The 24,334-nt window shown below is 42.8% G+C and overlaps 2 protein-coding genes across 2 annotated transcripts; both read right to left on the bottom strand.

Moving 5' to 3' along the window:
* Positions 1-3,993: 3,993 nt before the first annotated feature.
* On the bottom strand, positions 3,994-23,671 carry LOC136447140 (all-trans-retinol 13,14-reductase-like). The gene is made up of 19 exons (XM_066445837.1): positions 23,315-23,671; positions 14,900-15,082; positions 14,365-14,473; positions 14,001-14,107; positions 13,733-13,789; positions 13,465-13,521; positions 13,197-13,253; positions 13,064-13,120; positions 12,908-12,987; positions 12,552-12,779; positions 11,839-11,946; positions 10,553-10,754; positions 9,899-10,096; positions 8,180-8,299; positions 7,636-7,758; positions 7,018-7,155; positions 6,061-6,227; positions 5,314-5,473; positions 3,994-4,978 (listed from the first exon to the last, which is right to left on the bottom strand). Exons 1-19 carry the CDS (start codon positions 23,523-23,525, stop codon positions 4,830-4,832), a joined length of 2,511 nt encoding a protein of 836 aa, XP_066301934.1. The 5' UTR covers positions 23,526-23,671; the 3' UTR covers positions 3,994-4,829.
* Positions 16,708-19,048, bottom strand: LOC136446991 (zinc finger protein 678-like). Its single transcript, XM_066445652.1, has 2 exons — positions 18,890-19,048; positions 16,708-17,590 (listed from the first exon to the last, which is right to left on the bottom strand). Exon 2 carries the CDS (start codon positions 17,560-17,562, stop codon positions 16,708-16,710), a length of 855 nt encoding a protein of 284 aa, XP_066301749.1. The 5' UTR covers positions 17,563-17,590; positions 18,890-19,048.
* Positions 23,672-24,334: the final 663 nt, after the last annotated feature.

Genomic DNA, 24,334 nt, shown 5'->3' with positions numbered 1-24,334 from the left:
ACGAACTTAAACATATGTAACATTATGAAATGAAATACCAGTAGATAGCGAAATATAAGGAACGTTGTAACATTCACAGTAGACCGGAACAGGAAACAAATACATAAATAACGTGTTTTATTTCTTTAATCTGTTTGATAATAGTAAATACAACGTTTTACCGCGTTTGTGTGGCTAGATTCTTCCCTGAAAATGGGGGCGCCGCGTGCAAAGAGCTCGGCCGCTCTTCCTTGATTTTACCAAAGATCTGCAAATGAACTGCAAAAAACAGCAAGGAAAACAAGCAAACAAATATCGAAGTAAGGACTAGATTATACAGAAGTTGGTGGTAACATTGCATCTCATAATTCACCAAGAGGGCATGAGGCAAGCGTAATTTCATTATTCATACAGCGTGTTTGCGTGTTGCAAATGGAGCCCCGCATGCAAATGAACCGCCACTGTTGCCAGCGCACCGTAACTGTGCACGTGGGCATGCTACCGACAGGTTGAATCAAACTCCGACTTCTCAGTTTTATTTACATACGGTTTTAGTCCATAACTAGTACGTAGCATATGCATATATGCGCAACAACGATTTTATATACACCCAATTGTTCGGCTGGTCGGCTGTCGGAGAATGGACCCCTCCGTTAATGATATGCAAATGCAGCTCTGCGCTGCGTCACCAATGTGACACTTCACACTCCATTCAATCACGGACGTGGACTGGGAACTACCTCTGGAGACATTTCTGCTTCCTTGTTCACGGCAAAACAAAGGGAGGGTGTGAACGAGCAGAAAAAGTATTTCACGGTTCACACAACACGCAAACACGCTGTATGAATAATGAAATTACGCTTGCCTCATGCCCTCTTGGTGAATTATGAGATGCAATGTTACCACCAACTTCTGTATAATCTAGTCCTAACTTCGATACTCAGTTCCGTTAGCTTGTTTTCCCTGCTATTTCCAGCAGTTCATTTGCAGATAGTTGGTAAAATCAAGGAAGAACGGCCGAGCTCTTTGCACGCGGCGCCCCCGTTTTCAGGGAAGAATCTAGCCACAAAAACGCGGCAAAAACGTTGTATTTAGTATTATGAAATAGATAGATGGAAACAAAACACGTTATATTATGTATTTTACTTCCTGTTCCGGTCTACTGTGAATGTTACAACGTTCCTTATATTTCGCTATCTACTGGTATTTCATTTCATAATGTTACATATGTTTTAGTTCGTTCCATTTCGTTCCATTTCGTTCCATTTCGTTCCATTTCGTTCCATTTCGTTCCATTTCGCACTTTCGGGGGACCGCTTAGTAAGAGTAGCGGAGAGTATGGGAGCCGCGGGAAAGTATCTAAACAAGGATGGCACCCAGGTCAGGATACGTTTAACAAGACAGATTTCTTTTGTTACTTGACCAAGAAGCTCGTATCTTTTCTTGACTTTCCTCAACAACTCACATGATGAACAACTCTCGACACTGCATTTTGCATCTTCTTTAGATAGTCTGAGTTGATAAGACACTGACAAAACACGAATTTATTCCTCGATCTTGAGGTCTTTTTCTACCCTTTGAAATGAAGAAAATGGACATCCCTAAGATTTCGAGAAACACACACATTCTCTCTACTCAAAAGCTAGAATGTAATGCAAACAATTTTAGACACTATCTTTGGTATCAAAAAAGTTTCCTTCATTATGATATCTATGTGGTCAGAAAGGTTTAAAAAAATGCATTGACTCAGAGTATGGTATACCGAACAAGATATTTTTTTAATTTTTGTCCTTTCATCTTCTTTTTTGACTTTGGAATCGGCTTTAGCATTCTACGGGATTAGATCCGTTTTACGATTATTTTATTGTATGGCATATACATCCCTATATAGGCTATTTTAAATCCGTGAGGCGTGAAAATGGTTACTCTCCAAGCAAAGGAGTGGGTCCGACAAAAAAACAACATCATAAGTAGAATGCCCGACTCCTCTGCTCGGAGAATAGAAAATGGGCCAATATTCACTGTAAGGAGAAACATAGAACGTTCCGAACGATCCCCACTCTGTCATCCCTTGCGGCTAACCTTGACCTCAGGCTCGCGCCTGGACCGGAGCCATGTTATGTCATGCTTTGTGATGTCATTATTCTTACCAGCCACGTGACTCGATCGGCTGTAACAACACACAGGTTCGCTGTTTTTTTACAAATTAATTTTATCATCAAAACAGTAAATTATTCTTTTGATTCGTAAATCTTTATAGAAGAATCGTTGCGTACGACTGTAGGTGTGCAAGGACAAGCTGTTCCGATTTTGTCTGGGCCCAGCAAACCGTGGCAGTCACAGGCACTGAACCAGGAAATCCCACTGGCTCTAGACAGGTTGGCATGTTTGGCAGCGCCCCGTGACGGACAATAACGGTATTGCAGAAAACGCATTCAACACTATAAATGCTTACAATGAAGAAATAGGACAAAAATACGACATCAAAAAAGCATTTAATAATCAAAACTCCGCGCTATTGGCAGTTTAAGTTGAAATTGCTACTTTCACATTGTTCTTTGTGTACAATTACTGTCAATACAATGTTTCCAAGCAATTATCCTACTGATTCAAGAAACTGAGGTAAATAGCTAGCTTACACTCAAAATATGGTGTACTTACACCAAATCTATGGTGTATTGTTGCCGTGAAGGTAACTGCACCGGTATTTTTGTCATAAACTTTCAAAGAAATAATAAAAGGTTAACTTGAATAAAAGGACGGATTTTATAGTGATGTTACACTTTTGGAAGTTGAAATGGCTACTAGTATTAGAACTAACGAACACCAAAAGAACATGAAATAAAACCGGTGTAGAGTAGCACTCATGTACATGTGAGACTATCACATTCAGTGACACCACAGAAAATCGTTTGTCCATTAAGTTATTCACACTAAATGGTGCGTAAAATGTCAAACAAGAAATTAAATTTCTTTTGGCCTAACAGAAAATCAATTGCACTAGAAATTTGGCACAAATGCAAAAAAAATGCAGGTAGAACTGTCAGCCTGAAAAAAAATGGATGTAACATTTCCGCACTTATTACTGTAACCCTTGGAATTTTTGCAGTGTTCTTATTTTTGCAGCTTTTGCATTGCCTTACTACTGCTAATCATTTTTTGTGCTACAGTATTGTTTCACCTCGACCTCAAAACACCCGCGAAATGACACATTTTCACCGCTATATTGCGGAATAAAATCTCCGCAAAATAAAGGAATTTTCAGAATTCACACACATTTACTATAACACACATGTACTATTGCAGGTACACACATTTACCGTTACACACATGTACTATTGCTGGTACACACATGTACTTTGCTTGTACACACATTTACTATTACATGCACACACATTTATTATTGCTGGTACACACATTTACCATTACACACAATTACCATTACACACATTTACCATTACACACATGTACTATTGCTGCTACACAGTTTTACCATTACACACACGTACTTTTGCTGGTACACACATTTACTATTGCTGGTACACACATTTACCATTACACACGTGTACTATTACCGGTACATACATATACTATTACCAGGGCTCGAAATTCATATTTGGGAATAGGTGCACTGGTGCACCCAACTCAAAAAATTGGGTGCACAGAAAGAATTTTGGGTGCACCAGATAAAATAAAGTTGAATGTTCTTCAGAACATAATTACAAAGTTTAACGCTGCTGCCTTTCATAAGAACTTCAATCTGTAATTCTATAGCTAACTTCAAAATTTCAAACAAATAATACATCAAATAAAGTACAGCAAAAAGTTATCATGCTGTTTTTTATACTTACATTTCAAGAATATTCTGTATACTAGTGTACAATAGTACCTTAACCCTATAGGCTACAAAAGATATAGGTGCACCAGTGCACCCACAGTCAAAAATTAGGTGCACAGCTCAAATTTTGGGTGCACTGGGTGCACATGCACCCACTATTTCGAGCCCTGATTACACACTTCTTTATGCATTGTATTGCATTGCTGTTAATCTATGTGTATGGACGTATACCCTGTACTCTCCTAGCCTGATATCCAAACCTCCCCAGTCTCTTCTGTCCTCTCTGTAAATAGCTATATGCGGAGAGGACAGAACAGACTGGAGAGTTATAATAGGTTTGGATACAAAGCTAGTACTCTTCGAGCAGAGGAAGCCCGATAAAAAGGCCTAAAAAGATATCAAAAACAAGCCTGGGGGGAACCTCTACTTGGAGAGCAAATACCCTGTGATCTGAGTAGCCTGCTATCCATCCTATTCTAACTCCCTTTGCTAATCGATCTGGAAATGATACAAGACGTAAGGACCAAATGTTTAACCTTCTCCCTGCTGCCTAACTCTGTGACCAATAGGGAATTGGGTGCCAAACGGCTACTTCAGTGTGCTAAAGGTTAAATATGAACAGGGGCAGGCAATTCTGCAAGGAAATGATCATTGAAGTGAACTGGAGCTAGAGTAGAATGGATTCCAGGCTATTGTGGGGTAATCTCCAAGCAGATCTATCCGTGACAATGGCAGTGTCCAAAGGGGAAAAGCAGTATTATTGGCCACCATAGATCTGCTTGGAGATAACTGTGGTGTTCTCAAAGGCACCATGTGTCTCTAACTCCACCTATCATGGACAGGTGGTACTACAGCTTGTACTACTGTACTAAAATGGGAATAGGGGCCGACAATTTTGCTTGGAAATGATTGTTGGAGCAAACCAAAGCTAGAATAGGATGGATTCCAGGCTGCTTTGATGTTCTCAAAGGCACCATGTGTCTCTAGCGTCACCTATCACGGAGAGGTGGTACTACAGCTTCTTCTTGTTGCCGGTGTTGAACATGGCTTTAGCCTCCAGAATGATGAGGTCCAGTAGCAGGTGCCTGTTCAGCACAGCACCTGCCGTCAGCAGGCCCGCCACCAGCGCACCCGCGAAGCCAGCCGTCACTATGTCCTGCCCTGGAAAGGTACATGCCGGTATGATGTTAAAACTCTTATTTTTTTGTTGTTTGTCAGGTATCTGTGGACCTGTTTGTCACACTTACCACTTAGGCACTTACAACTTAACCCAAAGGCTCTGTGACCCCAGTGCTCTCTCCAGGACCCGTCCCTCCGTCCCGGGATGAAAATTTTCTTGTTGGCACAGACAAAAAATTCACCCCGTCTGTCAAAAAATCTGAACTTTGTGACATGAAATTAAACAGAACATATATAGATAATAAAGATTTGGGCTCCCAAAAAGTCTTCAGGTGCCCTATACCATGCATGTCTTGAGTTCATATGAAGGGCTTTACCTGTGAGATAGAGCCCAGGAATGGCAGTATCGGGCCGGAGGTTTGTGACCAGCTCCTGGGAGAAGCGGTCCCGGTGATGGTCCAATCCGTAGATCTCCCCACGGGTGGCACCCAGGTAGTAGTTGTTGGATAGAGGAGTGCCGACATCCATGTACTCATCCTGGGCGGAAAATCAAGTGTGCACTGATGAAATTCTAGAAAAAAGCCATTAGGCAGACCTCACACGACCTACATACAACAGCTCTGTGAGGATGCAGGATGCACACCAAAAGAACTGCCAAGAGCAGTGGAGGACAGAGAGGACTGGAGGAGGAGGGTGTTGTCCATCCGTGACACTCTCAGAACAAGATGATGATGAGCTTTGACTTGACCCTCAGCAGTGACAACTGCAGTACCACGAAACTTCATTAAATGTCCCCACTACCCGCTCACCTTGTTCTGCAACTGAGGGTACTGCTTGCAGACAAATAAAAGTTAGGGTTTTCATCCTACCTATAGGAAAGGTCTGATGACAAGAGTGTCATGTGACAGCCTGCAATGACAACTGCAGTACCACCAAACATCACTAGATGTCCCCACTGCCCACTCACCTTGCCCTGCAGCTGAGGTACTGTTGGCAGACCTGTCTCCACATCTTCTCTCTAGGTGAGGCTGTTATAGAAAAGCTATCACCAAGACCCTCCTGTGGCAGCCTGCACTGACAACTGCAGTGCCACCAAACATCACTAGATGTCCCCACAACCTTACCTTGCCCTCTAGCTGAGGGTACTGTTGGCAGACCTGTCTCCACATCTTCTGCGCGAGGCTGTTCTTCAAGCTCTCGTAGTCTTCCCCGCGGTGCTTGACTCTCCCATCCTCCCACTCGGCAAACCACTCATAAGGTGTGAAGGAGATGATGATGCAAGTCGACTTTCCTAGGTAAAAAAAATATTCAAAAATTTGTCAACACAAGAGTAACATGTAAGGTGCTTATGCACCTGTTTTGCCCTCCCCTTCAAATAATATGATAAATTCAAATGAAACAAATTCAAATGAAACAATAAAACAAGAAAGAGAGATGGCTCATAGCTAAAAGGTTCATGCAAATGATGCACATATCAAGCAATTTGTGAGGTTCAACATAGGAAGGAATTGGCCCTTTTTCTACGTACACATTCTCTGTTTTGGCCCCAAACAGACACAAGATAACATTATTGGAAATCGCAGTGTTGCCGCTGAGTTAGGGAGGGAAAAAAAAAGGTCGGCCCCACCATTACACTGATACCCCTGACAGGGCATTTAACCTTCTTCTTGCTGCCTTACCCTTTAATCTGTGCAAAGTTGCTGCCTCAAGGCTACCTTAGTAGAGCAAGGGTTAAAAAGAATGACATGACAATGCTTTAACATGACATGATGGTCTTATGATTAGGGTTGTTGACTTACAAATCTAAACATCTTGGGTTCAAATCTCTTGTAGGCCCCAATGTTGTGCCTTAACATTTCCTTTAACTTGACTCAGGTCAAAATGAGTACCTAGCTTTGGTTAGGGCAAGGACATCCTCTTGGAGGAGACATAGAGCTGGGGGTTCTGTGTTTGAGGAGAATCACACCTTGAGACCCAAAAGAGGTGTCCATCCCAGTGTGAGTGCTGATTGGGCTAATCCTTTGCATAGGGAAAGTTACAAAAGAAGGACATGAGAATGATTTTTTTGTCTGCTGGCTTACCAGGATAGCGTGCGTTCCAGGTGGAGTCCTTAGCGGATGGGAAGGAGACGAAGAGAACAGGAGTCTTGCTCCCCTCCTCACAAGCCTCCTGTAGCGTCAGTCTGGAGAAGTCTTCTATCATCTGGTCATGATCGTTACCTGTGGACGTACAGACAAAACGGTAAAGCGGTAGAGTCTGAGACTTGGAAATGATCAAAGCATGATGCTTTTTTGTGAGCTTGTGCAATGCGGCTTTGCTATGGCTCATGTGTTTAGCCAAGCACCCTGAGTCACACCTATAGTGTTGGGTTTGTAAAATAAAGTTGTGAACAAAAAACATGTTACACATGTTAAAACCCTTGTCCTGCAGGAAGCCTATGGCTATATAATATACAGAGCCTGTAAGTGGGTTGGGGGTATTTTTCAGCTGAACGCATCACACCGCATCAAAACGAACCAAATGCGGACCACCATAGGTTCATTTGACAGTAAGATTCGATTGTCACTTATGTTGCCACCGCGGTGCAGAAAAAGTCAGGGGAAAATGACCTGAGTAAGAAATCAAATTAATGAAATAAATTGCGTAAAAAATGTCAGCAGGACAAGGGTTAATGATATACAAATGTATAGTGTATGTACCTGGGAACATCCACGCGTTGTGAGCCTTCAGTCCCAGCTCCTGTGTGGTTCCAGTCAGCCCCACAAACACACTCATGGCTGCTAGCTTGCCTGGCTTCACGTGGTGGAACATCTCATCTAAACCTGCAGGGCAAGAATTATCATCATTGTCATTAGCATAGAGTGTTTCTATGTGATGTTATAGGGATACCAACATGAAGGCAGTGTGTACGCTTGAGCTATGAGCCATTGAAATACAAATCTGGGATGTCAGAACCGGACTTTTACATTGAAATGAAATGTGAGTAAGAATGCTAAATATTGTTACATGTTTTTCAGCATCATCTGCCTTTGTCATCATAAGTATGGGTACTATAGAAGTTAATCATCACAGTAGACAGGTGGTCATAATAAACAGGGTTCTTCATGATTGTGTCAATCAGAAAAATAATCAAAGGACTCCCAAAAAATGGTCACAACGAATGACTAGGTGGCCCTTATGAAGGGTCACTTTACAACGTGCGAGTTTGACCGCGTCTATATGATCTGCGAGGACATGCCTTACCGTGTGCGCGGACCACGGGTTGTGGGACCAGCTTCTGGTATGTGTTACAGACTCCCGCCGCTGAGACGACAACTGTCGCATGGATGTCGACATCTCCGCTGCTTTTGTGCACCCGAACACCTTGAAGATATCATATGAATTAGAAAACAGGATCTATAAGTTCTGATCTTTATTAATCCTATTGTCAATTTTAAAAAAAAGACATAAGAACATTTTTGTCATTATAGATCTGAAAGAAATCTGAAGAATATGCAGTCTTGAGTTGTGAATGAGGAAATAGCACATACAGTAATACATGTAATATATTGAAGACTGACAGAACTGATAGGAATACTCTTAGCTGTATTTTATCAGTGAGCTGTCACAATCTAGAAAATAATTAAACTACAATTCTATTAAAGTCACAAAACTACAGTCAAACCTGTATTAGCGGTCACGTTTGCATAGCGGCCACCTGCCCATAGTGGTCACTTTTTGTCGGTCCCTTGGATTTTTCCCATTGACATAAGCATTAAGAATTAGGCTATAGCGGCCACCTGTCCAACGCGGTCGCGGCCAGACGATTTTCGGTCCCGCGAGTACAGTAACACTGCCGATAACGGTCACGGCGCGCCGGTAGAAGCCGCATCGCCACCGCACGCCGGGTTCAAAATCTTCATTTTTTCACGCAGTTATCAAATTTGTGTGGACTCAACTGGATAGGATCATAATAAAGAAAACCAGAATGTTTCATCTTTGTTAGAAAATCCATGGTTTGACGCGAAGTCAAGTATAGTTTTCTTCACATGGCTTGCGTTTGTACATCGTGGTAAAATTAATAATTTCTGTGCATTTCGACTTGACAAATATTACGGCAGCCTTTTGGAAATTACAACCCACACATGTACCTGATGCGGCAAGTGAAATGTTTGAATGCCGGCCCAATTTCCGTTTTCACCGGGAATTCATTCAAATTGTGCTCAAAACGTGTTTGGCGCAATTTTCAAAATGGCGCTGATACAAACTGGATAGGTAGAAGCATAAAGGTCAACGGAAGACACCACTGTTACGGAGGTATAATATACTAAATTTATTTTGCCGCAAAGTATCACTGAGGATAATTACTAAACCAAAAGCTTCAAAATGAATGTGGATGATATTACTATGATGTAAAATTTGGGCTGTTGCAATTTTCTGAAAAGACAAAAAGCCCTCAAAAGAGCGACCTTCTTCTGAGTACCCTATTAGCATAATGGTAGATGCTGATCAACACAAGCCACAACAAGAGACTAAGGAAAATTGTCGCCACGATTTTATGTTTGAAAACGGTCGAAAACGAACAGTAAGTGACAACTGAGCAACATGTATTTTGTTCTTAACTAACTAGGAGTAAAAGAACAACAATCGAACTTCTAAAATGTGCCTTACCTGTTTACATGTGTACTGTACGGTGAATAAATGTATCTCAGTGGGTACTGAAAACATGTGTCACTCGTGGTCAATTAATCGACATTTTCTCCATAGCGGCCACCTGTTCTTAGCGGCCAGTTTTGGCCAGTCCCTTGAGTGACCGCTATAGACAGTTTTGACTGTATCATTAAAAAAGTGGCTAAAGTCACAAAACTATTATTAACAGAGTAAGACTATCTACTAGCCACTGCCTCCAAAGAGATCACTGTAAAAACTGCAGAAAAAAATCCTACAGCAAACATTTCAAAATTTACTGTTTGCTGTACTCACCAAATGCCTTTCCATCACTGTCAATCAAAATTTGATTGACAGGTGCGTTGACGAGCACGGCCCCTCCGGCCCTCTCGATGACGGGGATGATGTGAAACGCGATCTCGCTGGCTCCGCCCCTCGGGTAGAACGCGCCCTCGTGGAAGTGCTGGGCCGTCATGCCCTGCATCAGGAAACCTGAGTCCTTCGGCGGGGAGCCTGTTATATAGGATAAAAAACGAGAGGTGGGTTAGCTGAGTAGTCATACTCTTACAGAACCAGAGAAATCCCTCCTTTCCAAAGGACTAAATTTTGCAGTAGCGCCACCTAACAAGATCCCTAACATTGACATTGTCACAGAACTATATATGGGCCATGATAACCTTCTATACAGGTGTTCCAGACCAGGTGATATTCAAATCAGCCAGGATCCCAGTGGAACACTGGCACATGTAGTTTGGGACAGAACAAGAAGATCCATAGAAATAAATGTCTAGGCAAGAAGATAATATAGTATTGTGATAAGGAATAAGTTTAAAATTTGTTAAAGATCTGTGGAGAAATGCATATTCTATTTGAGGTTTCTCCTTTCACGAATCGGGGGTCTGTACTTTAATTGGGGTGCGTTATCTTATTCGAGAAAATACGGAACTCTTAAAGGAAGGAAGCCCCTACCAAAGTCCCCGTAGTTGTAGGACAGAACGGCCTTCAGGTCTTTGTTGTCCGTGATGCTGTCCAGGACCTCCCTGGTGCTCAGCGACATGTAGTGGAAGAAGCTGGTGAGCCTGTTAACGAGCCCCGCCCTGATTAGCAGCTTAACGAGCCACATTGGAAGGGTCTTCATCAGGATAAAGCCATTCATGGTTCCAGTATAAACCTGAAAAGGAATTAAGTTAAATAAAATCAGGACATTATCTAAACACCAAATTATTCATACCCCTTGTAAATTTGTATTAGTAATTATTTTTCTTCAGTACAATTTACACAGTCACAAGTTTTTGAGTTGACTCCAAGAGACTCCAACTCTTGGAGTGTTCTATTCAACAGAAAATAAGGACGTTGATATCTAATTGAAACAGTTTAATGGGTACATGTATTTGAATTAATGTCATTATAACGGTTTATTGTCAACATTGTCACTTGTCCAACAGCTTGCAGCCATATCTGGATCTGGATGAATTGACGAACGGACATCACAACAAATAATGCAGTAAGCATGTTAACATTACGCAATACTTTAAAGTGTAGTTAAAAATATGTTTACGTTTAGAATTTAAAATCAGTTGAAAGCTTAACTATTGCACTAGGAGTGATCGTGCTAAAGGTACTGAAAAGAACTCACCGGGCGGGCGAAGGTCACAGAGTACAGACTACATTCATATGCAGGGGCGCATAGTAGAGCAAGGAATTTAACAGTCTGACGATATGTGGGATACAGATTATGGTCTATGGTTTAATATATTACTGTTATGATGGGCACACTGATTCAGCTTTGAGCTGCAATTAGTCATTGATGAATAAACTACAGGCAATTGCATTAATTTTGACTTCTGCAGTGGTTTTATTTTGAGTAGGAGGGAAAATGAGGTTTTTGCGACGTTTGAGTTTCACGGTAGAAACAATTATTTTGTACAGTAGAATTCAGGGCTGTCCCCAGTTTTGAATTCTTCTCCATCCTATTTATTGTTTTGTAGCCCATGTTGTTAGTTTGTGCTGTTAAATTTGTCATTTTCAGCATAGAAAAATACTTTTTTGTCAATTTCATGTCATGAAGTTCGGATGGGGTGAACTTTTTGTCTGTTCCAACAAAAACAATTCTGTCCTGGGACTGAGGGACGGGTCCTCGAGTCAGCCCTGGTAGAATAATCACAAAACACAGAATTCCCACCCAGAACATGTCAAGATTTACAGCATTCTAATCATTACTTAGTAAAAATAGTTGGATATCATTAAAGACTTACACTACACAGTCTGAAGAACTCTTTGATGGCCTTTCCTTCGTTAGGGAAGTGTTCCAGTAGGGTCTTCTGGTGCTCTGCTTCGGTGGATTTAATTGGAACCTGTATTTGCTGTGAGTGAAGGTAAAAAAGAGACACTGTTAGTCATGTATGAGGGTCTGCAGGGGGGATCCTGACAATGCTTAATGGTAAATTCAGTAGGACCCCACAACAACTCTTTATGTCATCATCCGAAATGACAATTGCAATCCCTCGCATGTCACCAATTCCGAGATCCAACCGATCCACAGAATTTGATCCATATTGCCAAGGTTGAGTTACCGCGTATGCCACAGTAACTAACAATACCATACGCATGCCTTTATATATTGCTGATTTTTGGACCCAAATGCTCTATCATCCGTTGATGAAGGTTAGACGTACAGCAGTAAGATACACAACTTAACAACAGTTACTGAAGCAACTGCATAAATTCTATCCAGGTACTTGCTGAGTAACTGTTACCATGCGCTCTATGAATATTGATATACAGCCTCAAAACTGAGAAGATTCTTCCTGTAAAAGAACATTACCTTCTCGCCATGTTGGATCATGACAATGTCGAAGCTACAAAATGCTGATTTTTGGACCCAAATGTACATGTATCATGCGTTTTTGAAAATTGATACACAACCTCAAAACTGAGAAGATTCTTCCTCCTCGTAAAAGAACCTTACCTTGTCGTCATGTTGGATGGTGACGATATCAAAGCTGCTGTCCAGCTCCTCCCACTGAAGCTGCCCCTCTGTGATCTGCTGTACTAGAGCCTGGTTCACAGTCTCACCCTGCAGCACCTTCGGCCATGTCCGCACACAGTTCTGTTTACCGGTGTAGTGGATACCTGCACACAAACATGAAGTACAGTCAGTCTCTACTACTGCAGCTGTCCCGTTGTGATCTCCTGTTCACAGTTCCTGACCCTTCAGGACCTTCGGCCATGTCCGCACACAGTTCTGTTTACCGGTGTAGTGGATACCTGCACAAAAACATGAAGTACAGTCAGTCTCTACTACTGAAGCTGTCCCTGCGGTACCAGAGCCTGGTTCATAGTCTCACCCTGCAGCACCTTCGGCCATGTCCGCACACAGTTCTGTTTACCGGTGTAGTGGATACCTGCACACAAACATGAAGTACAGTCAGTCTCTACTACTGCAGCTGTCCCTCTGTGATCTGCTGTTCACAGTCCCACCCTGCAGCACCTTCGGCCATGTCTGCACACAGTTCTGTTTACCGGTGTAGTGGATACCTGCACACAAACATGAAGTACAGTCAGTCTCTACTACTGCAGCTGTCCCTCTGTGATCTGCTGTTCACAGTCCCACCCTGCAGCACCTTCGGCCATGTCTGCACACAGTTCTGTTTACCGGTGTAGTGGATACCTGCACACAAACATGAAGTACAGTCAGTCTCTACTACTGCAGCTGTCCCTCTGTGATCTGCTGTTCACAGTCCCTGAGCCTTCAGGACCTTCGGCCATGTCCGCACACAGTTCTGTTTACCGGTGTAGTGGATACCTGCACACAAACATGAAGTACAGTCAGTCTCTACTACTGAAGCTGTCCCCCTGTGATCTGCTGTTCACAGTCCCACCCTGCAGCACCTTCGGCCATGTCCGCACACAGTTCTGTTTACCGGTGTAGTGGATACCTGCACACAAACATGAAGTACAGTCAGTCTCTACTACTGCAGCTGTCCCTCTGTGATCTGCTGTTCACAGTCCCTGAGCCTTCAGGACCTTCGGCCATGTCCGCACACAGTTCTGTTTACCGGTGTAGTGGATACCTGCACACAAACATGAAGTACAGTCAGTCTCTACTACTGCAGCTGTCCCTCTGTGATCTGCTGTTCACAGTCCCACCCTGCAGCACCTTCGGCCATGTCTGCACACAGTTCTGTTTACCGGTGTAGTGGATACCTGCACACAAACATGAAGTACAGTCAGTCTCTACTACTGCAGCTGTCCCTCTGTGATCTGCTGTTCACAGTCCCTGAGCCTTCAGGACCTTCGGCCATGTCCGCACACAGTTCTGTTTACCGGTGTAGTGGATACCTGCACACAAACATGAAGTACAGTCAGTCTCTACTACTGAAGCTGTCCCCCTGTGATCTGCTGTTCACAGTCCCACCCTGCAGCACCTTCGGCCATGTCCGCACACAGTTCTGTTTACCGGTGTAGTGGATACCTGCACACAAACATGAAGTACAGTCAGTCTCTACTACTGCAGCTGTCCCTCTGTGATCTGCTGTTCACAGTCCCTGAGCCTTCAGGACCTTCGGCCATGTCCGCACACAGTTCTGTTTACCGGTGTAGTGGATACCTGCACACAAACATGAAGTACAGTCAGTCTCTACTACTGCAGCTGTCCCTCTGTGATCTGCTGTTCACAGTCCCTGAGCCTTCAGCACCTTCGGCCATGTCCGCACACAGTTCTGTTTACCGGTGTAGTGGATACCTGCACACAAACATGAAGCACAGTCAGTCTCTACTACTGCAGCTGTCCCTCTGTGATCTGCTGTACCAGAGCCTGGTTCACAGTCCCACCCTGCAGCACCTTTGGCCATATCCGCACACAGTTCTGTTTACCGATGTAGTGGATACCTAGATACAGTGAGTCTCGACGAGTTATAATGAATCATTTTCTACACAAGAAATGACAGTAAAGGTAAGAATCTGTCTAGTTTTTTTCCAGTGCATGTCATCATGATTGTATGACCTAAGTTTCTGTTTTTCAACAGAATATGGTTATCTTGTTCTAATTTGAAGACTGAGGTGGAAATTTTATGTAAAATTACAGCCATAGATAGAAGTTTGCAGTTGAAACAATTCTGTATCTATAGCACAGTAGGGACAATTCTGTAGTACAGTAATGATACAACAGAAAAGAATAAAACCACCGCAAACATTTAAAGATATACAGTATTTCACTTTTTAAAAATTCCTCTCTGGCACAACTAACGTTACAACTTACATGATGTGTATTACTAGTAATAGTACTAGTATTCTGATAGCATTATCAACACTAACCGACGTCAAACTCGAAGCCCTTGTCCACGTAGGTGTGGCAGCATCCCCCGGCCTGGTCGTGTTGTTCCAGCACCAGGACTTTCCTGCCCGCCTTGGCAAGCAGCGCCGCTGTACACAGCCCTCCGATCCCGCTGCCCACCACGATAGCGTCCAAGTCGTCAGGCACTTTCTTGGTCGTGAAGCCTGTAGGCACAAGAACAGAAGAAACAAATCAAAAAGGTGGCTTACACATTTATTGTCGACTCACTCTCTGGACATATACTATCAAGAAGTCTGAGGCCCTCCCTGCATGATGGCAGATCAGATTTTTTTCCTCGTTATTTCAACTTTGAGAAACATCTAAATGGGAAAGTAAACCCACATAAAGAATGTGCATGTACTTCTGTATCTTAAAGCTAATTTCAGGAACAGGGTGTGGTTGGGCGGGTGATGTTAGATTAGAATCAAACTGTGCGCTAAAGGCAAGCTTGATTTTGTTCCTATAGAATTACTTGGTATCTCATGTGATGATCCCACTACTTTATTATGGCCCTGATGCTTAACGATGTATAAACTAATCCTGAGTGAGGGTCTGCATGGGGGGTTCCTGACAATGCAGTTAACATTAAGTTGTAAATTCAGTACTGGCAACACTAAATGGCAAATTCAGCAGACTTGCCCTTGAGAGGTTTTGGGAACAAGTTTTTTTGTAATCATGCAGTGTCTGGCAAAACCTATATACTAAGCTATTATCAGGTATCAAGATAACAATTGTTGTTTGTATGTATTTCTTCAAGAAACTGCATCTAGACTCGAAATGAACATCATTCATGTAACTTTATTTGACATGTAAATGACTTGAACAAATAATTAAATGATTTAACAAACATTATGTAAATATAACTTCAACTAGAAGATATCCAATGACTGTAGTAGCTTCAGATTTAATCCAATTCTATATTAACTTGTTTCAAAAGACGCACTGTGCGTGTAAGTCAACTCAATTTTTAAGCCTAACTTAATTGAATTACAGATGACAAGAGGAAGATTATAATTGTACTGGATTGAAGAAGATATAGTATCAACACATAAGACAAATGAGAAAAAAAAATCCCATTGCAACTAGATTAATAATCAAAGTAATAGCAAATCAGTTAGCAAAACAAAATTATTGACACATGACCACTTCTTCACATGTTAACATTTTGTACATCATTATCAATCCTTGAGAACAAGAGAAAAGCCATAACGGCCAACTTAACTCTCAAAGTCAGAAACAAACTTGCCAACAATGTTTCTGAACAAACCCAACACCATTAGTAACAGTAGGTGTTAATAACTATCACTGTAGTAACAAGGAACAAACTAGAATGTTTGATGCATATTATAGTGCAGAATGGACTCCGACTTGGAGATCTCAAACCAAAGTTAAGGGAATGTTGCATCAACAAAAACAAAGGGTTTCCTTTTTGTACATATCCAATAAGTCATTTTCTCCATCCAGTAGACTAACATGTAAGTTACCTCTACAATTCAGAGAGATAACTTTTACATTGTACCTCACATGGTGGGCAATTACTCAGTACATGTGCACTAGTAATTAACCTGAAAGATCACCAGTCCTCTGCTTTTTTCTAAGTTTAAGGTTTCCTTATAAATCTTTTTAACTTCACTCTTTTGTCCAAATGACCAGTCTGGAAGAGGTGCTAAGTAATGACGCTCCAGGAATCTTCTGAGATTTTAATTGAGTCCGCATTTTTAACTTGCATTGTTCACTAAACCAGCTACATCATGAAAATTCATGAAAATTCATGAACGTTCATGAAAATTCATGAAAGTACTGCACTCTCCGCTGTATGAGTCCGCTTGTGTCTCTTTAGATGATCCAGCTGACTGAACTGCTTGCTGCACTCCTCACACCTGTAGGGTTTCTCCCCAGTGTGAGACCGAATGTGAGTCTTCAGATGACCCAGCTGACGGAACTGTTTGCCGCACTCCTCACACTTGTAGGGTTTCTCCCCAGTGTGAGTCCGGCTGTGTTTCTTCAGATCACCCAGCTCACTGAACTGCTTGCTGCACTCCTCACATCTGTAGGGTTTCTCCCCTGTGTGAGTCCGGATGTGTTTCTTCAGATCACCCAGCTGACTGAACTGTTTGCTGCACTCCTCACATCTGTAGGGTTTCTTGCCAGTGTGAGTCCGCATGTGCCTCTTCATATTACCCAGCTCACTGAATTGTTTGCTGCACTCCTCACACCTAAAAGGTTTCTCCCCTGTGTGAGTCCGCATGTGAGTCTTCAGATGAGCCAGCCGACTGAACTTTTTGCTGCACTGCTCACACCTGAAGGGTTTCTCCCCTGGCCCTGAATGAGTCTGCTTGTGTTTCTTCAGAATATCCAGCCGACTGAACTGCTTGCTGCATTTCTCACACCTGTACGGTTTCTCCCCAGCGTGAGTCCGGATGTGTTTCTTCAGATCACCCAGCTCACTGAACTGCTTGCTGCACTCCTCACATCTGTAGGGTTTCTCCCCTGTGTGAGTTTTCAAGTGCCTCTTCAGCAAACCAGATGATCCAATAGGCTTGCCGCACTCCTCACACCTGTAGGACTTCATGCTTGCAGCTCTGCTAGCAACCCTTTCCACTACTCTTTTGTGGTCACCTGAACTTTTGCCATTCGACGCCATACCAACAGCTAAAGACTCTCAGACTCTCCTGCAATGACAACGTGAACAAAGCAGTCAGAGATAGCAGACTTAATGCCCTCTGGCAGAACATACAGAAACTGTTGTGCTGAAACAAACACACATGCAGCTACAGAAAAGCTAAAAATAGTACTTCACTCCAGTAGAAATTGTATATTGTTGTACCATAAATATGTGTATCTCTGTTATATTGTATCTGACCCTTACCTCTTCCCTCATGACCTCAATGAAAAGCGGCCTGCGTGCCGATTTGAGCTATTCATGAATAAACAAAGGTTCAAACAAACAAATAATCTACTTTAGTATATTTCTTAATCTTAAGAATATATTTTTTCTATGCCATCTCACATATTCTGAGTGTGTATGTGCAATTGTGATGCATCATGGTCTAGGTCAAAGTTCAAGATCCCACTAATGCCCAAGAAGATAGAACACAGTATTCTCCTTTATACTTTTTGTTGCACATTAGAAAGCCAAGAACACGGTTTGCCTTGTTGATGGTATTATTGATATGTGTGATTTGAACAGATCTCTTCATTTGTATTTACAAAAACTATAAGCGCTTACGCACATTCATGTACTCATGTAGGGTGTCAAAGGTGAAGGCCCCTGGCTTGTAAACAGTTCAGTTAATTTGTCTCGATTTGCATAACAATGTTCAGACCCCTTTGGTTATCTTTTGTATATCTTAGGGGCCTTCACATGCGTACTCGAATGTGGGAAAGCGCTTATTCCCACAGGAGAACGTTACCAGAACGTCTTAAAACTATGATAAATATACTCCATATAAACCCTAGGATTCAATGATGTAGGCTGAGAAATGTGAGATGGCTTATACTAAGTTATAGAGTTAGCTAGAGCGTCTTTTTTTTTTTAAGCAGAAGTGCACGACGCCATCTTGGATATAGCACGACATGTGAAGACGTTTAAAATTTCTTGTCGGTCTTGAGTTGCGATAACACCCCAAGATTGACTTTCTTTTCCTTCATTCTCATATTCAACACCGGCTGAACCATCTTAACGGCCCTCGAAGTGTAAAATGCAACCGAAAAAAATGTCTACACCAAGGTCACAAAATACTGAAATTATTTTCCATCTCAGCGCGTGCTCTTCTGTCAACCCAAGTTCTTGATAACGTTACTGCAATCTCTACATAATTTTTTGCAATACTGAGCAGAAATGTTCCACAAAACTACACACACTATACATCAAATGGTTCCTTAGGATTTCTATTTGAAGGTGTCAGAAGGATGAACCGTAAACTTTACATATTTGACGATTTTTTTTACGAAAGAAAAGTTTCTAATACCTCGCTGGTCCACTTTCCAGACGCCGAAAATCCTCCGCCGTTTCTCGTGGATGGTTCCAGATGAGTCTTCGTGCCGATAAACCCGACTAACGCCTTATATGGGAAGATAATGCCGACTAACGCCTTATATGGGTCGGTAAACCCTCCGGAAATTACCGAATAAGGACCTTTCTGAAATCCGACCTGGCACGGAAATATCCGAATGTCTCACTCACTCACTCATGACCCATGACCTCAGTGGTCGTAGGGGCGTCATGACAGCCAGCCGCAGTGATCCGTGCCCATCCTGTTCTAGCCTGGAATCCAAACCTATTATAGCTCCCGAGTCTCTCTCCGCAAATAGTATTTGCGGAGAGAGACTCGGGAGCTATAATAGGTTTGGATTCCAGGCTAATCCTGTTCTGTCCTCGGCCTCTCTGATCAGCTGTGCAGTGCTCAGGCCAGTCCATGTCTTAATGTTGTCCAGCCAGGTCTACCGAATAGAAATCCGTCCCAAGGCGGAAATATCCGAATACTGACCGAACCGAAATCCGACACAGCCCGAAAATGTCCGAATGTGGACCGAGCCGAATTCCGTAATAGTGGGACCAAGGTAATCTCCAAGCAGATCTATAGTATAGGTTGCATAAAGACCGTATCAAACTGGCAGAGGAAGTACGTTTTGCACCCAAGATTGGATTGGATTGGACTTGGATTGCATGCATTACAAGCTCCTTCTTCCAGTTGGATACGGTCTTCAATCCATTGGGTCTAGTTGGAGACTAGGACCAAGGACCAACTACACCTTCTGTGGTATTCTAATTTTCAAGAGCAGACAAAAGACAGCAGGAGTCTAACAAAACCCGAAATTTGAAATAAGTAATTCGCCCGATTTTTCAACTATTCCTAACATTAGACTTACTTACTAAGATTCAAATCCAAGTGGCGTTCTGTGAAATAACTCCAGCTTGGTTGTATGTGTACGTGCTCGAAGGGCATAAGGTACAAAGAGCATTGCCCCAATATGACACTACAGAGGGTCTGTATGGGGGTGTAACGCTTAAAGGTAAATTTAGCTTCTAACGCAATCCTTAATGGTAAATTCAAGAGGCCCGGAGTTGCTTGACGTCGACGGCAAATTGAATTCATAGGGTGTCCAGCAATCTGGCGTTCGACTTCGCGATATGAAGATTTTGTCAAGAATTCAGGATGACCGGCAATTACACGTCACACACCGAACCAGTTATGAATTAAAATAGTATCTCGCTACGCCTAGCGGAGAAAAAAACAAACAAACAAAACATGCAGACCCTCGCATCACAGCACTGATGATAATAGGTCAACGGTCATAGTCATACTCTAAATAGAAACTGTTATCTTATGTGCAAGTACATGAAAAATACATGGATCGCGCAGCTTAGTGCCATTTTTCGTCCATTTCGTGAATTTTTTCAACATTCACAATTTCTGTCGACAAATGCCGATTTGCGAATGCCTATTTGCGAATGTATGGCGCAATTTTGCGCGGTCCAGAATGACGGCTACATGTACAGTGCCGGCTCTGTACACCCTTCAATCTGTGCGCACAACCACCCCGCTATCAGTAACGTACCCTCCCGTGTTTAAGAGGCCACGGACAAACACCGCACCACAGTAGACACTAGACACTCTATTAGGTCTCCCGATTACACAAAAGTTAGCAAATATTTCCATCACTATTAGTAACGTTAAACAGCGTCATTCAAAACACTGTGGGATTTCTACTATCCAAGCAGATGTAAGGAATAGGCCCATTCTTTAAAATGTTTCACGCCTGTTTTGCAACATTGGTTCTCTTTTCTATTATTTTTAATGGTTCACCTACGCCTGTGCACATATGCCAGCGGTCGGAGATGAACCGTTAGGAAATACAATACTAGCCACTGTTGCAAGACAGGCAGTAAGGTAAAGGTAAAGGTAAAGCAGTCATCCTCAATTGAGGTGAAGCAAGCTGTGTTTTTTTTTTTTTTCAAGTAGTACTTATAATTAGTACAATGCGGCTCGCGTGTTTTGCCAAGCACACCGGGTCACCCCACTCTTCTCGATAAGTGTGTTGCGTTCTTTTATAAGCAGAGGTTTGACGCTTGAGGCTAATGCCTGAAGCTCCCTCATACATGGGGGCCGCCGGCTTTACGTTCCCAGCCGAAATTGCGAAGTAGAAAACGGAATGAGCTGGATCCCTACATCTGCTTGGAGATTTAAAGAGGATTTCGATGTTCCCAAGGGATTGAGGCGGGGACTTTGTTACTCACCTGTACTTGCAACTGGATTTTATCAATTTAGCAAACGCACATTTATAAATACCGTGGAAGTATGCATACGATATAGTGCACAGTCGGGTTGTACGAATTTTTTCAGGTTAATTTTGCCCACAAGCTTTTTAGCCCGGAATCCAAACCTATTACTAGTATAGCTCCCAGGTCTCCTCGCTTTCGGGAGCTATAGCAGGTTTGGATTCCAAGCTACAAGCTTTTTTCCCTGTGGTATTGTTCTGTTATGACAATGGTGACATACATTGACATACAATGTTGCAACAATAGAGTCATATAAAAGTCCAGCAAAATTGACATGAAATCAATTATTTTAGTCAACTGTATATATCCCTTCTTACATAATAATTATCGCAGGCACTGGACTTTATAACTGTATTGTTGCGACATTGTATGTTTATGTATGTCGCCATTGATGGCATTGTCACAATGAAGCAACTAGAAGGAGAACAGGTTGTGAGCGAAATAAACCTGAAATCATGATCGTACAGGTTAGGTCGTCTGTTGTATCGTATGCATACTCCCATGGTATTTATAAATGTGCTTTTGTTGAATTGATAATTGCCAAGTACCGAGAGTAACAAAGTCCCTCGCCTCAATCCCTTAGTAACATCGAAATCACTTTTAAATCTCCAAGCAGATGTAAGGATCCGGCGCATTCTCGCTGTTTTTTAGAGGTGGTGCATTCTGTAGAGAAAACGGTCCTTCCAAGCGTTGGGTTTGGGTTAGAAATTTTGTGATACTAAGTGCTGAGTGCTTTTGAAATTTGCGATTTTAACCTGGAATCCAGACTCTTACTCCAACATTGTTTGGCTATACACAGAAAAGAAAAGATGACAAAGTAGAAAGCCCGACAAAAACGCCTAAAAACACGTAAAAAACCCCAACCGAAACCCCTCGTCTGCTTGGAGAGTACTTACCATGTCCTTGACACAATAGCCTCTGCCAGAGTCCATAGGTTGCAGTGAAAAAATACTAGAAATTGGCCAAATTGGTAGATAACATTCCAGAAGAGTTAGCTGGCCTGGGATTACAGTTTAGGGCCTAGCTGTACTCGTAAATCCTCTGGCATGTTATCTGTCTCTTTGACGAATTTCTACTATTTTGCAGCGACCTGTGTACTCTGGTAGAGGCTAGTTGACACTAGCCTCCATAGCAGGCTCTGGACCGGCCTTTTTGGGGGGGCTAAATCATACTTTTTGCAGCCAGCCCGTAACCATCAGCTACCCCAGGCCCTGAACCGGCCATTTTGGCTGATGGTTACGGGCTGGCTGCAAAAAGTGTATTATTTAGCCCCCCAAAAGGCCGGTTCAGAGCCTGCTGTGGAGGCAAGATTGATACGATCCACATGCTTCTTTAATTGCTTTGGGTCCTGTAATCCTTAACATATTATAGATACGTTTTAAACCAATGAGCTGCATTTGAATCCACCTCGGTCGGTGGGAAAGTTCTGCTTACTTTTGCCAACTTCATTTTTTGTTCACCGAAAAGCAAGTCTAGCTCGATTGATACTGTAAATCTTGACATGTTCGCGGTGATTTTATTTTCGAGGTGACCTCTCCACCGCGAAAACATGACGCCGCAAATATGCGTTTGTTTCCATTGTGTTACTGTAAATGCATTTAAGTTCGCGGCGTGGTTTCATTTCGCGCTAAGGAGGAAATAAGGTGTTCGCGGCGGTTTAAGTTTGCGGCAGTGCTATAGACACATACCGCTACAGTATTGGACACAAATGTGCGCGTTGGTTTCAAGTTCGCGGTGAAACGGTCGCCGCGAAAACCGCGAACATAAAACCACCGCGAATATTTCTGCATTTACCGTACTACTGTATTACAGCACTGTTTCAACCGCGAACTTAAAACACCGCGAAAACCTCCTTACCCCTCCTACCGTGATATCAAGTCCCCAGGAAAATAAAGGGATTTAGTCACTGAGGTGTACACTGATGCCCCCCCCCCCAAACAAATTAGGTCAGTTTCAGAAAGCATTGAAGCCACCTGTTATAGCACCGATCAGAAAAATGACGAATTATATATGGTGATATTCCAAACAGGGTTGGCAGCCAGACTACTACTACTAGTAGTACTACATATACGCTAACAATAACCATACAATAGATTTGAGCAGGCCTACTCACGTTGTTTCAGCACCTTGTCTCTCTTAGCGTGGTCCGTCACTAGGGGCTCGGGCGACCTCGCCTGGTCCACCGAGAAGGGGTTGACCGGCGATCGGTGCCACCTCACGAGAAGGGCAACCACGGCTGTAACGGTCACGCATACCAATCCGAACACGACGGAAGCGCTAGTGTTAGCCGCAACCACCGACAACAACTGAGATAGAAACGCCATGAGATATCTGTTAGCGCCGCCGCAATCTGACAAAGAAGAAACGACCTACGGGTCTTGAAGCGACCTGGTTTACCTGTCACCTCTCACAATGACGCAATATCTGTGTCGCAACACGTGATTATGATCGTGGAGAATATTTGCATTGTGGTCACCCAACCATTGTTTGGTTCACTACCGTAACAAGCTACAAGCCATTGTTGACTACGCACAAGTCATACTGCAACGTTGAAGATATTCTAGAGCACATTTAGATAGATTATTGAGCGAAGCGGGGCTCGTTCGGCAGCGTTCATTATCTTTCTGCTGCGTCATTATTATTTGCTCGTGATTGTTACACCGGGGGACTGTCCAGAAATGATCGAACAGGGAACGTGTGTGATGACTATTCACATAGGTCACGAAAGGTTAGCCTCCATAGCAGGCTCTGAACCGGCCTTTTTGGGGGCTAAATAATACACCTTTTGCAGCCAGCCCGTAACCATCAGCCACCCCCGTACCCATTTTGCCGGTAAAATGGTTACGGGGGTGGCTGATGGTTACGGGGTGGCTGCAAAAAGTGTATTATTTAGCCCCCAAAAAGGCCGGTTCAGAGCCTGCTATGGAGGCTGACGAAAGGTAGTGGGCGCTACCTGAAACGTCTGGTCGTTTCATACAATTGCGATGCTAGAATACCTTGTGTATCTCTATATTATCTGGATGTCTAACCCTATTCGACGTTGTATAAATGTTGGGGTAGGAGATTGCGAGCTGACAGACACGTGACCGTTGTACATTCTACAGGTAGATTTACTTACAGTAATAGAGATCGT

This window comes from Branchiostoma lanceolatum, chromosome 13 (genome assembly GCF_035083965.1).
Source record: "Branchiostoma lanceolatum isolate klBraLanc5 chromosome 13, klBraLanc5.hap2, whole genome shotgun sequence".
Taxonomy (NCBI): Eukaryota; Metazoa; Chordata; class Leptocardii; order Amphioxiformes; family Branchiostomatidae; genus Branchiostoma; species Branchiostoma lanceolatum.
The sequence above is the reverse complement of the archived record's forward strand: the minus strand, read 5'-3'. Positions and strand labels throughout refer to the sequence as shown.

Excerpts from the sequence above, each read along its gene's own strand:
- LOC136446991 (XM_066445652.1), bottom strand. The coding sequence starts at position 17,562 with ATGGCGTCGAATGGCAAAAGTTCAGGTGACCACAAAAGAGTAGTGGAA.
- LOC136447140 (XM_066445837.1), bottom strand. The coding sequence starts at position 23,525 with ATGGCGTTTCTATCTCAGTTGTTGTCGGTGGTTGCGGCTAACACTAGC. Across the intron at positions 14,474-14,899 it reads GGGCTTCGAGTTTGACGTCG|GTATCCACTACATCGGTAAA; the intron begins GTTAGTGTTGAT and ends CACTGTATCTAG. Across the intron at positions 13,790-14,000 it reads ATGGCCGAAGGTGCTGCAGG|GTATCCACTACACCGGTAAA; the intron begins GTGGGACTGTGA and ends GTTTGTGTGCAG.